This window comes from Heterodontus francisci, chromosome 9, assembly GCF_036365525.1.
Source record: "Heterodontus francisci isolate sHetFra1 chromosome 9, sHetFra1.hap1, whole genome shotgun sequence".
Lineage (NCBI taxonomy): Eukaryota > Metazoa > Chordata > Chondrichthyes > Heterodontiformes > Heterodontidae > Heterodontus > Heterodontus francisci.
In genome coordinates this window covers 80,333,193-80,349,726 of record NC_090379.1, presented here as the reverse complement: position 1 = coordinate 80,349,726, position 16,534 = coordinate 80,333,193, and the positions used below count along the sequence as shown (strand labels likewise).

At 40.2% G+C, this 16,534-nt stretch overlaps 1 protein-coding gene across 7 annotated transcripts in view; it reads right to left on the bottom strand.

Annotated features, from left to right (window-relative positions):
• stxbp6 (syntaxin binding protein 6 (amisyn)) overlaps positions 1 to 16,534 on the bottom strand; it is a 324,378-nt gene that overhangs the window by 225,911 nt on the left and 81,933 nt on the right. For 2 of the 7 annotated variants that reach the window (XM_068038361.1, XM_068038358.1), the window contains exons 2-3: positions 9,535 to 9,689; positions 8,023 to 8,098 (exon numbers count right to left, since the gene is read on the bottom strand). The exons of the other annotated variants lie outside the window; for them this stretch is intronic. In XM_068038361.1, coding sequence (XP_067894462.1) covers positions 8,023 to 8,056 — 34 coding nt within the window. In that variant the 5' untranslated portion in view covers positions 8,057 to 8,098; positions 9,535 to 9,689. The remainder of the gene's footprint in view (positions 1 to 8,022; positions 8,099 to 9,534; positions 9,690 to 16,534) is intronic. 7 annotated transcript variants of the gene reach the window in all.

The following is a 16,534-nucleotide window of genomic DNA, read 5'->3' as shown; positions in this document are numbered from 1 at the left end:
AGATTGTTTTTATTTAAACGACATTTGTGGTATCAAGTGGCTGAATCTGGTAAACCAACTGTAGGCAGAATTCTGCTTCACCATCCCAAACCAAAATTCAGGCGTGATAGATGCAAAGAACAAGCAGAAATTCTAGCAGTTCGGCTTACGCCCTCGTCACCACCTCAGCCTGTATTTCCTTCTCCCCGCCAAGGTTGTTCCATCCACCCCACCCCCGCATGCAAATGGCAGCAAAGGCATGGAATCCAGCTTCCTCGTATGTGGTCCACTTATCGAGGCAGTCATGTGGAAGGTGCAGTAGTCTTCAGGAAATGATGGCAATGGACCCCATTAGATGAAGAGAGTCTTGTAGCTGCCTCCTCACCCGTTAATCTGGCCACAATTTAACCTTCCTATGTAAGACTCAGTCTCTACTTGGAATCATGTGACAAAGTAAAAACCCATGATAGTTGTGCCTAGCTTTCCAAACAGCAGGACTTATATTTTACTCCAAGAACCTTTCAAGATATAATGTTCTTTATCGACCAAGTCTTCAGCGAGCTATTCTAGAATGGTCAGAAGCTACCTTAAGTTCTACTTCAACCTCATCAATTATATTTTGGCCATATGAAGTGCATGCTGGAGAAGGTAGATTCACCCAGAACAAGTAGCATGCACAGAACAAGTACTCCACAGACAACCTGCTATTATTGGAGTACAGCAAGCATCAGGTTGGCATCCCTTGATTTAGAGCAAGGGTTTCCAACCTTTTTGCGGAAGCGGCCACATTACAATTTTTGTCCTACATAGTGGGCTGGTGAGACAATTTTGGAAAGATAAAGGCATTAGAAATTTCTTACGATCAAAAACAAAAAATGTGTATTTTTTGTGAAGCAACTTGAGATGAAAAAAATTATTACATTTCTTTCTCATCACTATGTTCACTGATTTAGTGAGATACCTGCCATCGTTTTTGCACATACAACTGGTCAGTGTCTGCCTGCACACTTGACGTAGCGATGCAGAATATTCCTGATGGATGTCCATCCGTCAGGAGTGATCCTGATCTTGTTTTAACAATTTTCATTCTTGAAAAAAGCTGTTTGCTGTGTTGCCAATCAGTGCAATAAATCGAAGGGCATCTTTTGATAGATTTGGATAAGACACAAAATATATTGATTATAAAATGTCAGAAGGTGCTCTGTGAAAGCTCTCTTCATGTCACTATCATTTTGGATGTCAATTAGTTGCAGTTGGAACAGGTCACCGGCATCAGTTCCAAATGTATCTGTGAACAACTTCACCAGGATGATGGTGCACGCAAATCGATCGTTATCAGCAGCAGAGTTTTAGAATACTGGAGTTTTTTTCCACTGGAGCAGAAGCGGTGATTTAAGAGAGATATTTATATAATTATGTTGGGTTTTTTGTAAGATGAATAAGGAAATGCTATATTCTCTAGTTGGGGAGTCAGTGATGAGAACCTGCAAATTTTAAATAGTCAGAGATTAGGAGAAGGTTTGAAGAAATGCCATGTTTTGCCACAAGGAGTACATCAGTTAAAAGAAATTTCTGAAGTAGAAGAGATGCAGACAGGTCTATAGCAGAGAGATCATAGCGGTGGCTCACGCAAACAATTGCCCAAAAACCCACTGTGCTATGGACTTCTCTAGTTCTGTAGCACTAGAGAAAAACTGGGGAGGGAGCAGGAGGTTGCATTAAAAATGTTTGCTCACTGAGCTGGTAACCAACAGTTATAAACTGTGGTGATTGGCATCCTTCCATCTACGAAAGATGGACATGCAGGAAACAATCCATTTAGATGTGGCGTCTTCTCTTGGTGCACCTTTGCTGATGGCTGTAAAGGCCAATCCTCGAGAGGCTGGTTCTGCCACAAGTGCTGCACATAAACCTGCCAAATGATGCCGTGAGTTGTTGTTTTAGACGTTGGTGCCTGTTGCCAAGCTGCTGTAGCAACTAGTCATCGTGGTAGTGCACACCAGTCCACAGGATGTGTCGCTATTTCCCTCTTTTGCCAGCTTGCGACTTCCAGGTGCAAGAATCAATATTTAGGATCTTCGTGTCACGCTTGCAAGCATCCTTGAAGCAGTGCTTTGGGTGCCCCACTGGTCGTCTGGACCCAGCTACTGCACCATAGAGGGTCTTTGGGTATGCAACAATCATCCATCTTGCGGATGTGTCCGATCCACCAAAGCCACCTCTATTTGGTTAGTGCCAACACATTTGGGAGCTCTGCCTTTGAGAGGACTGACACATTTGTAATTTTGTCCTGCCAGGATATACTCAATGTGCCGCAGACAGCGAAGATTGACATTATTGAGCTTCTTTTCTTGGTAGCTATAAGTTGCCCACATGCAGAGAACACAGGCCTTATAAACCATCAACTTGGTCTTAAGGGTCAGCTTGGTGTTATCCCATGCACGATTTGCAAGTCAGCCAAAGGTGGTAGCAGCTTTCCCTATGCGTGTATTGAGCTCCGCAACAGGGGACAGATTATCTGTCACCATGGGCCCAAGGTAGCAGAGTTTGCTAACCACTTCCAAAGGGAAAGACATTGCATGATCTGAAAGTAGCAAGGCAGCCATGCCAAGGAGAGGGAGATACTGCGCAAAAAAACACTGGATCAGCTTATGTCAAGAAATCCAAACTGCAGGTGGCATAGGAAATCTACGAACTATGTATGAAGGGAGCAAGAGGGTGCTTAGTCCTGTCTCAAAAGTTGCTCCCCTGAAGTCAGATGAAGTACTCACTGACAGAAGCAAACAGATGTCCCACTGGGCTGAACACCACTGTGAGCTGTACGCCTGTGAGCTGGACATCATCCAGTCTGTGCTCGACACTCTCCCGCAATTTGCTGTCATAGCCGAGTTGGATGAAGAACCCTCATCACTGGAGCTCAAAAAGGCCACAGACCACTTAGCCAACTGAAGGGCACTGGGAACGGGCAGAATCTCAGCCAAACTGCTCAAGCACGGAAAGTCCCATCTACTGTCACATCTTTATAACCTTCTCCTCGGCTGGAAAGTAGGCTCTGTTCTACAGGAGATGCGTGATGCCAAAACATCACACTATAAAAATAGACAGAGAAGACTGCAACTAATTCAGGGGCATCACACTCCTTAGCGTCACCTTTGCTAGGGTCATACTTAAAAGACTCCATTTACTTGTAGACTGAGTGTACCCGGAAGCACAGTGCAGTTTCTTTGCTAGCAGATCTACTGCAGATATGATCTTCTCCATACACAGCTACAAGAGCAATGCAGGGAACAGAGTATGCCCCTTTACCTTACTTTTGTAGATCTCAACAGGGCATTCAACACAGTCAGCAGAGCAGGGCTCTACAAGATTTTGGGAAAAATTGGTTGTCCGCCAAAGCTCCTCAGTCTCATCTGCTCCTTCCACGCCAACATGTACTGCATTGTACAGTTTGATGGCTCCCCTTCCAACAGTTTTGGAGTGAAGAATGGAGTGAAACAGGCTTGTGTCCCAGCCCCGACTGTGTTTGGTATCTTCTTGTCCATTCTCCTGACCTTTGCATTCCCTGCAGATATGAAAGCAATCTACTTGCACACTAGGTCAGATGACAAGCTCTACAATCCTTCAAGGCTGAAAGCGAAGACAAAAACACATCACGTCCTGATCAAAGAACTCTTCTCTACTGATGATGCTGCGCTAGTCGCTCACACAGAAACTCAGCTACAAAGACTCATGGATTGTTTCTCCCGTACCTTGTTATTCTTGACTATAAGCATCAAGAAAACCGCGGTCAATTGTCAAGGTGTTGCATCTCCACCCCTGATCACACTATAAACTAACAGAGAAAATGTAAATTTGTGAAACTCATAGGTTCTCATGTGATAGATAAAGGTGATGAAAAAATGCTTACTGACTTTCCCCAGATATACCCAACTGCTTTTTAGTGGACAGACAGATTGATAAAGAGCTCATCCCCAGTTCAACACCACAGAAGACTTTCAGGCATCACTCCCATGGTCCATACTAAAGGTTTTCCGGCTTTGAATATTTACTTGATATTGAAATTTTGTACACTATGTTCAAAGGATCATAGGTAGCTAGCCCACTGTTTCTCTCCTCCATAGCAGCAATAGACATTATTGCCACAGTTTCCTCTTCTTAGGTTTGGATTGGTCCGCCAGCCTGTAAGCAACATCTGGGCATCTAAATTTAGCAGTGATACAAGATTTCTTTATACAAACAAAATTGTCTTTGGAAAATTGAGGTTCATTGTATGATTGAGAGGTACCAAGCCTCTATATTGTGATGCAACAGGAAACTGTTAGGTAACGTTTAAAAGTTGAAAATCTACAACATTCAGTTGTATCAAATGTAAAAAGAGCAACTCATTAGGTTCCATGATTACCACCTACTCTTCCAGTAGCGTCAACGAAGCAACTCAGAAAAGTCACTGCAATGACTGTTCACCAATTCCATTAGGCACATGCTGTTGCCATGGTATTTTCAACAAATTTTCCAATTCTTCACATGATGAAAGTAAATCAGTCTACGTTAAAGAAAATAAATCAAATGGTTTAATGTGATCAGAAAATAAGTGACGTGTCAGGATTTCAAGGACATCAAGTCTGGGATTGTTTCAACCTGGGATTAAGTTGGTCTTCCTGTATTCAGCTGACACCAATTTGCACAAGTAGAACTTTAGCACATAAATCACTAATTCTGGAGTACTGAGCTATGATAATTCATGAAATGACCACCATAGTCGAAGAAAATCTGATGTGCAGAGGAAATTATACATATTTTTGCCATGTCCCAATTTTTCCAAAACTAAGTTGGGAATGCTGGAAATATTTCTATTTTTAAGCAATAAAAGGCTCAAAATCCCTTTTAATATGAAAAAATGGCAAAGCCATTCCTCCCACACCACACCCTCCCATAATTAATAGCCTAATGAAATCATGGATGTATTTATTGGTTTAAGTTCTTTTTAATTGAAGTGATTAGTTATGGAGAAAAACAGACAGCCCCTCATTAAAAAAAAATCACCCCAAAGCATTTATCCAGCCTACTGTTTACAAAATTGTACAGCTGCTTTATAAAGGTATGTCCTGCACAGCAGGACATTTAAAGCAAATATTCTGAGCTTCAGATGGGTAATTCAATCTGGTGACATCAACGGACAGTAAACTCAATATTGCATAATTAAGTTTTGCCTGGGGCAAGTGGTGGAATAGATATCTCAGCCCAAGATAGTTATGCAATGACTTCAATCTCCAGCACTAGTACCAATACTTAGTGCTAAACTAACAGAACTCCCCCTTTTCAGCATTAGAACCTTAAAATAATTTCCTTAGATCAATCAGAACATGGCTTGAGAACAGAATTAGCCAGAAGATTTCATGTGGGAAAAGAGATACTCGGAAAAAATCTACAGTGTGGCACACATTTATACTTAAGTAGCTCCATCTTATGTAGCATAAAGCAGAACAAAAAATGCAATAGAAACACTGAACCCATCAGGCTGATCTGCTATTCTGCTTTGAACATTCCTTCCCCTACTCCTGCCACCCCCACAATAGAAGTCTGGCTGATCTTTCTTGGTATGGTTTCTGAAATTTTCCATTAGTACAGATTCTGCAGTGGGAACGACAGTGAAACTGTTAGCATTCACCATCAGCACTCCTCTGAAACTGACGGCAACTTTGGGAGCTTGCACACGCGCAGAATATCGTGCAAATCCAGAAGTTGCCATCTGTGATTCTACGCTCTTTTAGAGCGTGTGCTCGAGGTCCCCCAGAATGGAATCCCTAAGCAACAATTGATAAAAACATCCACTTTTACACTATTGGTCTCACTGTAAAAACCCATGAGATACTTGCTTCCTGTTAAATGAGGCGTAATTGGGTTTTTAAACAGCGTACCAAATTCATAATTACTATTTAAAAAAAAAACCCTCACCGGCCCTGAAAGCTAACTTTATGTTTGTGGAAGGTCAGATCTCTCCATTAGGATAACAAAAATTCCACTTTTTATTTTACAATAAAAAAATTAAAGTCTCCTTCATATTTTAGCTTCTATCTTAATCCAAGTATAATCATTTATTTCGCTATCTGAAAATTTAAATTAAAAGTGAAGGATAATCAGTGCTTTTAACTTCCTGGTTTGCTGTCTTTGAGAATGTGATTGGCTGCTTGCTGACGTCACTGCTGCTGGATGCCTGGAGATCCCTTTGACTTGGTGCCAGATTTAAACTGCTATCAGGAAAAGGGAAATCCAGGCCACAGAGATGGCTAGATTTTGCTAAAATTGCTAAAATTCCCTCGATTCAGGTAAAATTCCATTAGATTGGAAAATAGCGAATGTAACTCCTTTATTCAAAAAGGGAGACCGAAAGCCGGAAACTACAGGCCAGTAGCTTAACATCTGTCATAGGGAAAATGTTAGAAGCTATTATTAAAGACTTTATAGCAGGACACTGAGAAAAATTCAAGTTAATCAGGCAGAATCAACATGATTTTGTGAAAGGGAAATCACGTCTAACCAATTTATTAGAGTTCTTTGAAGAATACGTGTTATGGATAAAAAGAAACCGGTGGACATACTGTACTTAGATTTCCAGAAGGCATTTGATAAGGTGCCACATCTAAGGTTACTGCAGAAAATAAAAGAACATGGTGCAGGGGGTAACATATTGGCATGGATAGAAGATTGGCTAGCTAACAGGAAACAGTAGGCAAAATGGGTCATTTGCTGGTTGGCAAGATGTAATCAGTGGCATGCCACATGGAATAGTGCTGGGGCCTCAACCTTTTACAATCTATATAAATGATTTGAATGAAGGGACCGAAGGTATGGTTGCTAAATTTGCTGATGACACAAAGATAGGTAGGAAAGTAACTTCTGAAGAGGACATAAGGAGGCTACAAACGGATATAGATAGGTTAAGTGAGTGGCAAAGATCTGGCAAATGGAGTATAATGTGGGAAAATGTGAAATTGCCCATTTTGGCAGGATGAATAAAAAAGCATATTATGTAAATAGTGAGAGATTGCGGAGCTCTAAGATGCAGCGAGATCTGGGTGTCCTAGTGTATGAATCACAAAAGGTTAGTATGCAGGTACAGCAAGTAATTAGGAAAGCTAATAGAATGTTGTTTATTGCGAGGGGAATTAAATACAAAAGTAGGGAGGTTATGCTTCAGCTATACAGGGCATAGGTGAGACTACATCTGGAGTACTGTGTACAGTATTGATCTCCTTATTTAAGGAAGGGTGTAAATGCATTAGAAGCAGTTCAGAGAAGGTTTACTAGACTAATACCTGGAATGGACGGGTTGTCTTATGATAAAAGACTGGATAGGCTCGGCTTGTATTGACTGGAGTTTAGAAGAGTAAGAGGCGACTTGATTGAAACATACAAGATCCTGAGGGGGACTTGACAGGGTGGATGTGGAAAGGATGTTTCCTCTTGTAGGAGAATCGCGAACTAGGAGGGTCACTGTTTAAAAATAAGGGGTCGCCCATTTCAGACAGAGATGAGGAGAATTTTTTTTCTCAGAGGGTCATGAGTCTTTGGAACTCTTCCTCTAAAGGCAGTGGAAGCAGAGTCTTTGAATATTTTTAAAGGCAGAGGTAGATAGATTCTTGATAAGCAAGAGGGTGAAAGGTTATCGGGGGTAGGTGGGAATGTGGAGTTGAGGTTACAATCAGATTAGCCATGATCTTGTTGAATGGCAGAGCAGATTCGAGGGGCTGAGTGGCCTACTCCTGCTCCATGTTCGTATCTTTGTGGACAGCTTTTTTGTCTTCAAGAGGTCAGCAGCAATCCAATGCATTGTTTGATTTCCCCTGCCCTCATAAAATAGATGACTGTGGAGGTGGGAATGGTGGATGGAGAGTAAGGAGAGAAAAAAAGCACAAAAACCACCAAACACAATACTACCTGACACAGATAAATACAATCTTCTACAGGATCATAAAGAATGAAAATGGATGAAAGACAGAAATTAACACTCTTGGTTCAGTGCTCAAAATTGGTAATTCTCACCAGTAAAATTGGTCCATTTCACACAATGATCCATTACTGTACCGAACACTTTGAATCCAAATTTCTGGCAGCAAATCTGAAAAATTAATTCACAATGTACAGAATAGAAAAATAATTGCAATTTATATAGCATTTGTACTGGAAGATGGTTCAAAGTACTATAAAATAAACAGAAAATACAGTTGGCACTGAGCATGGGAAAAGGGGATACGAATGAAGTAAGAATGGGAAGCCAAAAGGCATCCAAGCCTTGTGTAAAAGATCAGCCATTTGCTCATTTATAATCTTATGATAACATTTATTAAGAGTCAAATTACCTACAGCAATGCTGTGTTGATAAATCAGGAAAATCACTGATCTCTACAAGACCTCATCATTTTGTACAATCATTTACTGATCAAAAACTTTGATTTCAGTAGATACATTTACTCAGTTTCTGGGCTACTGCCAGTGTTTAAAGGTCAGACATAAAAGCCAAACTGCAGCCCGTATTAAAGTAGCTGTGGAAAAAATACTTTTCCAAGCCCCTTTTATTCTCTGAACATTTCAAAGTCATTTTCTGCCACTTAAAAAATCAAATGGTTCATAGATGAAAATATCTATGCTGAATTCCAGTCAGGCTCCATTTTCTGCACTTTAAGTTGTTGACAGAGATGTAATACGCAAACCAAAGGGAGATGAGTATCACTAGAGAGATTAGTGACATTTTTGTAGCAAAATGGCTTCACAAATATACTAATAGTGGTTAGCCAAATATAGCCTATGTGGACAGAACTGGAATTGCATCCTAATTGTAGCAAATGGAAGTTAAACTAGTTTATATTTTAGAAACTTTAAAAGTTGCTTATGCTCTAAAGGGCTTCTGTTTTACAGATAATGGAGATGAACAGATTGCAACTGGTTTCTGTTGCCAGTTCTGGCAGCAGGGATATTTATTGCTTTGATTCAGGTAATTTCTAACCATTGGGAATAAGGCAGTATGAATTTTGGCAGATGTGCTGATATTGTGTATTTTTCTATTGAATTAAAGATTAGTTATTCAGAATGCCTCCTCTTTCAGCATAATCCCAAATCAGGGTTTGGGGGGGGTGGGTGGAAGAGGTAAGGGAGCACCAGTTTATTAACTGACATATCACAATTACAAACACAACAAAACTTTGAACAAGTGGTCCCATAAAGTTTGATCTTTCTACTGAACAATCACTGCCCTCTCCAAAAGTAGAACTATGCAAAACTCCAGAATACCCCTCTCACCTCCCAATTGGCATTTATAATGGTCCGACTATCAGCTACACACAATATTTGTTTACCTCTGCATGTACTCGTAGATCTCTATTCCTCGCTAATTTTTTTTTTAAAAACAGTTTAAAATGTTTAGCATGGGTGTCGGTTCCATATAACGACAACTGGCATTGGAGAGAGGGCTAAAATAGTGAAAGGGAAGATGTCTTTCCAAATTCAGGAATGCAAGTGATTGGTTAATTAAACCATGTCCACTGGTGCTGTACTCACCTTCCAATTTAAATCATTTGCTTACATCTACATTGGCCACATGTCTCCAATTAGCGTTCCCTGATACATGTAGTAGGCGCCCAGGTAAAGTGGTCAGTGCCATGCCAATTAGCATCTTAAAACCTGGATAATGTCCCTGCTCAATCTTCTTTCATCTGATGGAAACAAATTCAATTCAGCAAGTCTGTCTTTCAATCGCTGATAGCAACATCCAAATTTTAATTTGACACCAGCTGCCATGGAGGAAATGCTTACACAGAACACATACTTCTCAAAAGTCAACTAATTTCTGAATAATGTTCGTCCATTTTTGTTTCTGAATTTAACTGGAAACTTGCATTGGTGCATCCCCTGCTCTGTGGCAATCTTCAGCCCAAGAGTGGGAGGTTATTACAGGATAACAATGAATTTCAATATCAGATATTACTAAAACAAAGCAGTAGTTACCCTGACTGAAGATTGCTGTGCAGCAAGCTTCAGCCAGGGAACAGCTGGTTTATTTTAATAACTATATATTGTTATTATTCATTATTAGCCTGTAATAAACTCCCCACTCATTTGACTGAAGATTGCCACAGAACTAGGGACAAACCAACATAGGAGATAGAGGAGAAAAAAAACAAGAGAGAAATACAAATTCCTGATTAGATGTGGATAAACAAACTAATTAAAATAGTAAATCAAAGCACAATATTACCAAAAGCCAGATTATATAAAGAGACAAAAACTACAGCTGACAAACTAATTTTGAATTGAACCACATGAGCAAGTTTTTTTCCAAAAATATAGTTTATTCATAAAAATCTCAAAAAAAATTACAAAACAGTTCAAACTTGGCATTTTGGAAAGTACAATAGAGATCAGATTCCTTCGATACAGAACGCGAGTTTCCTCAACTCATCATTCCATTTTGCATGCAATAAATATTTGCATCACACAGCAACAACATATTTTGCCGCATACAGTTCAAGGAGTTTTACACAGGTTCCAGACCCTCGGTATACTATGGTGGGAGGGCCTTACACAGTGTCCTTTCCCCATTGAGCCTTTGCGGCGGCTGCCCCAAGCTTTAGTGAGCAAAAGTTTGTTATTAACAAAGGCAAGCCTATCGCAGAAGATTACTGGAAGCCATGGAGAATGACCTAACCAAAAAAACTCCCACTGTAGTCAGTATTCCTCATTACTCTCAGATACTTCAACCTACAGTTTGACAAAAGATACACTAAAAAGATGCAGCAAAATCAAATATTTAGGCCAAGCAGTTTGAAAAAAAAAATCACTAAGATTTCAATTTGCATATCCTCAGCATAACAATATGCATGCACCTTATTAAAATCATCAACTAGCCCATTTGTTAACCCCATTAACTAGCAATATGCAGAGTCCAGGTAGGCATCAATCATCTACTGCTGCCTGACAAGTCAGCAAGAATCCAAGATGCACAGCTACTGTTCAACATATATCTCACCAACTGCAACAAATTGAAAATTAATTATTTCTTTGAAAGTAATATTCTAAATTTGCTTTACTATTGGACTGCTCATGAAACAATAACACACGCAAATCAGACATGCTCTTTGAACATGTACAAACTCAGCTTCTAAGAATCTACATCTCAAATGGAACAGAATGGACATGAAGGGTCACTTCTGGGACTTGGGTTAAAGACAGTCCTGACTGTTGGGTTGAAAACTCTTTACCAACTATAAGGATCCTTCAGTTTGGGTCAACCTTCTCTGACAAGGATACTTTTCAGAGATTGGTGTCAAAAGGCCTTTACTTCTGCTAGCCAGCCAGATCTGGTTCCACTAAAAGGGGCAGATGTTCATCTCTAGATCGAGGCTTGAATTTGCACTTGCTTCTTCCAGCTGCCCGCACAACTCAAGACTCGTTTGTTAAGCAAATACCTGTTCTTTTGTTGGCCAGGATCTCTAATGACTCACCATTTTGTTGAGCAGCAGCAAATTTGCTGCTGCTCTAGTCTGTACTGTGGAAATATTGTTCAATCCTGAAAAATTAACTATGCACAATTTTCCTCAGTTTTGTTTCTTTTGAAGTGTGATGGAAATAAAGAATAGTACCCATGAAAAAATCAGATGGTGGTTAGCAGGGTTCTCAATCCATTTAGTACATGTGCACTGTTCAAGGTGCTGAAAAATGGGGCACACATTTTACATAAGTGGTTTTACTTGTTTTCTTTCTTTGCCCCCATGTCATCCTTTCCCTATCCCTAACACCATCTGTGACTGAATGTATAGTCACCTAATCGGCTGTCATGCTTCAGTCTACACTGCTCTGGAGTCACCTACTGGAAGGTGGATGAGTATATCTCTGTCGCATCTTCCAATTTTCTCTCATTCCCGTTGGGCAAGTACCCAGTTTCAATGCTGTGCCTCCTCAGACAGATATGCCCAGAAAGTACTAGACCATTAGGATCAGCTCTTCAAGCAGTACCCAGTTGAAATTGTCCGGTGATAAGATCTGGGAATCAATAGCATCAAGCAGAAATCTCATCATAAATCTCATCATATGATGAACAGGCTTCATATAGGCCTAACCAGATCAGGAATGACATATTCTATTCAATTTAATTGTTTCAAACCTCAAATGAAGTTCGATTTTCCAAATGAGGAGCAGATTCAAGCGCAAAACAAGCGCACACAGAACATTCATTGTTTGACGTCTCATTATTTAACATTTTAAGAATGGTCTTTTAATGAGGACTCCAGTTACCAATGATTTACCCTCTTCTGAAATGCAAAAAATATGCACTGGTTGACAGAGCTATCTGCAAACCATTAACAATGTCCGTGGAAATATTGAAAGTACTAGAAAAACTAAATGATGTAAATTAGACTAATTTATAAGAAATGAAAATGAAGGAAAAAAGTTTGCTGTCACAAGCATTATTGCAATTAGAATCTTAACAGTTTTGTTTTATCTTTGAGAAAATTGCATCTAAAGTCACATTAGGCAGACCACAAAAGGTTCTAGGGTTCGATCTCTCGTCTATACTGAGTTAGCTAATTGCAGAGCAGGGGACGATTAGTATGAAAAGTAGCCCCAATGCTCCTCTGTATTTGTTGGGAACTGGAGCTGGGGGGGTTGGGGGTGGGGGGGGGGAAGCGAGGGATACACAAAAGCAGCCAAGGTTCCGGTTCTCAGTGTTGAATCTGTCTAGGCATTTAGTGAAGTCAGTATCAAGTTCGGTCGTGATGTCCCAACCCTGCAATTGAAAATTCTGTTGACAATCACAAATCAAGGCTCTCATAACTAATGGTCACTTGGACAAAATAACTGGAGTGGTCATTGCTCAATGCACTGTACCCGAGCAAGATATCAGTGCTTTCAGAAGAGGAAGAGTAGTGAAAAGTAGTAAGAAACAAAAGCAGCACCCATCTTTTCCTCTATAAAATAGAAGGCATTCAACAGGAAATACAGTAAGTAAAGACTAGATGCTTTCTCATAAGAGATAGCCACCCTGGGCCACTTGCGCACATCAAGTAGCAGACAACTCTAGCAATATTCAGCAGAGGGATGCACCAGGAAAGACAGACAGGCATGAGGCTAAAAAGTTCACAGTATGCGTGGAAACCCATTGATACTGGTGTGTTTAAAATTAGGTTGACATTTCATTATGATACAGGAGTATTAAAGCCTCTTTTATTCATAGCTGAAAGACTCTGGTCATTATTCATTTTGTTGAATAATTTCAAATAGATTTAGATAATAAAACATTTTCTCTCAATCACTTTTACGGTGTCCAATGAGAATGTTGGTATGGTTCAGGTGAACAGTCAGTTCAACATTAATGAGATGATTGGATTTCTTAAATGAAAGGAAAAATGATGAGTAAGTGATACAATATTTCTAAACTAATGAGATTTAAATAATTTATAATTATGCACCTCTGGTCCTTGCAGTGTAATTTCATAAAATTAGCCAATATGCAAGGCCACATCAGGTTAAAGAACCTGGTCACATTTTATTCTGACAACGATGGGTCATATTTATATTTTTCTTCTAAAAATAGACTTTTAGGCCTTGCGGTGGTGAGCAGCCATTTTCCATTACTGTAATCCGTGAAAGGGTTGCGGGAGTAAAACCCAAACACTGCAAATGGAGATTAAGGTCACTTCTATTTCCATTCTGCTGCTAGTCGTTGACCCAACTCTCCCAGAATTCCATGCTCAAATCTCTTTAGCATGGCTTCTGCCACAGCAGAGACCACCTACCGCCTTGACCTCTCACTACCCTCAAGTGATTCCACTCCAAAGCAGCCAGCACCTCTCCAGCAATATCTTCTCTTCCCCGAGCATCACTTGACATCCATGGATATATCCTGGGCCCCAACTTCATCTACATGCTGCCCTTGGTGACATAATTTACAGGCACAAGATCAGTTATCAAATGCACATTGATAGCACCTAGCTCCACCTCCTTACTACTTGCGGCAAATCCACAATCACCTCTACACTGTCAAACTACCTGTCTGACATCAATCTTGAACAAATTTAAATTTGACAAGTTCTTTAGAATCTTTCTCCGATAGCAAGATGAAGATTGACTGGTCAACGCAAGTGTTAGCCATAATTATACAAGATGTATCTATTTCCTGCTTAATCAGAATATGGGTTACAGGTCACAGTCATCAGGCAGGGTTGTCCCACTCTCATAATATGAAGTGTCACGGACCCAAAACGTTAACTCTGCTTCTCTTTCCACAGATGCTGCCAGACCTGCTGAGTGGTTCCAGCATTTCTTGTTTTTATTTCAGATTTCCAGCATCCGCAGTATTTTGTTTTTATTATTGTCCCACTCTCATATGGGTTAAGAGTCCAAGTATGATGCTCAGCTTGGTTGTCTCAAAATACATTAATGTACAGGACAAACATAGTTTCAAATTAGGTTTTAATAGAAGAATGGGAAACAGAAATTGCACCTTAGTGTAGAGAAGGCAGCTTCTCAGTAGCATTATAGCTCATTAAGTTGCATTTTACAACAAGAGCCTCACCAGTTACTTGACATATTGAGAGTACAATTACTGTACAGAGCTGGCGGGCAGCCATAAAGACAGGGCTAAATTGTGGCGAGTCGAAGAGACTTAGTAGTTGGCAGGAAAAAAGACAGAGGCGCAAGGGGAGAGCCAACTGTGCAACAGCCCCAACAAACAAATTTCTCTGCAGCACCTGTGGAAGAGCCTGTCACTCCAGAATTGGCCTTTATAGCCACTCCAGGCGCTGCTTCACAAACCACTGACCACCTCCAGGCGCGTATCCATTGTCTCTCGAGATAAGGAGGCCCAAAAGAAATTACTGTAGCACTGAACATTGGTCAACAACAATCAGCTTCGGGACAGCTTTAAGGTGCTAGCCATAGTCAGCTGATCTCTTGGACTACCTACTTGAGTGCTAGCCTCTGGCAGGTGCTGTTCCTCTATTGTGGGAAAACTTTTCACAGCTGCTTGCTAACACACACACACACACATAAATATACACACTATAGTATATATGATGTATTAAATGTTACATAGACACAACTATATTAAATATATATTTGTAGGATATATAGTATATTTAATACACATATACACAATAGCTCGCATTTATATAGCACCTTTAACACAGTACTTCACAGGAGCATTAACAAAATGTGACACCAAGACATACAAGGAGATATTAGTATAGGTGACCAAAAGATTGTCAAACTCTGTTCAGTAATAAACCTGCCAACCCATTCCTGAAATTCATTGATGGGCATAAACATTTGCACAGCAAAGATTTACTGAAAACAGCTCTGAAAACAAAATATTCTAAAACATTTTACAAAGTCTTCTTTACAGGTGGAATGACGACTTATGAAAATACATCGGTGCAAGAAAACAAATTGCAACTATTGCCTTGGAGTTTGCCAGGAAAATCTGGAGGGAAGTTGCCATGTGAGATGCCTTGACAATGGAGGGAAACTGACACTAAAAGTAACTAACGGTGCTGTTGCCAAAGAGCAGCATTCCAGGACGACATGTGTCGGGTCGCTCTTCCAGGTCTGACATTCGGGCTCAGGTCGGGTCGAGCCAGATCGGACATGCTCTATCACCACCTCAGGTAAGTGACTTTAATGTTAATTTACTTTTTGGACTTTAAAGGTGGTTTTGCTACAGTTATTTTAAGCTTGTGCAGGTAAGGAACAAAGTGAAAAAAGGTAGGTAAGTTAACTAATGGTCGGGTCAGGTGCGGAAAAAAAAAAAGGATGGATTCGGGCTCGGATGGGGTTCTGTCGGGCTCGGGTCGGGTCTCGTTCGCAGACCTTTAGGTCAGCGCACTCTGCTGCAGGCTGTACTCCACTGGGTACACGGTGGACATTTTTCCCTTCAGGTGCCTTTATACACAGTCACTGATGTGCGATGGTGGTCGGGATGATTAATCTGCTCCTCCCTATCCAGCTCACAAAAACTAATTTGCAGTTAGCTCTGAATTCTCACATCTAGAGAGGTGAAATCAAAATAGCTAAGGGAGCAACACAAGTGATTTGACGGATACAAATTTGACTTCATTATTATGATTCAAACTTTCAAGAGTAATGAAAAGAACTTCTGAAAAGCAAAAATTTTAAAGGATCGCCTCCAATATGTTCTGTTTATAATTACGCAATACTACTTCCGAGAATTGTGCAAATTCATCGCTTGCTGGAACACTTCCATATAACTTCAAGTAGCAATTTTTTTTTAAAAAACAGATGGTGCATTAATTGATAGCTGCACTGCAAGCCCAATTCAGTGAGGATATATTGAAAATTTTAAAAGCCTTAACTTCAAAATTACAAGACCTCGTATTTCATAGATTTTAAAGTGAATCAACAAGCTTCACCTTGACTTATAAATGACTACTACATAGAAACATAGAAAAATAGGAGGAGTAGGCCATTTGGCCCTTCGAGCCTGCACCGCCATTCAATACGATCACGGCTGATCGTCCAAACTCAGTACCCTGTTCCCGCTTTC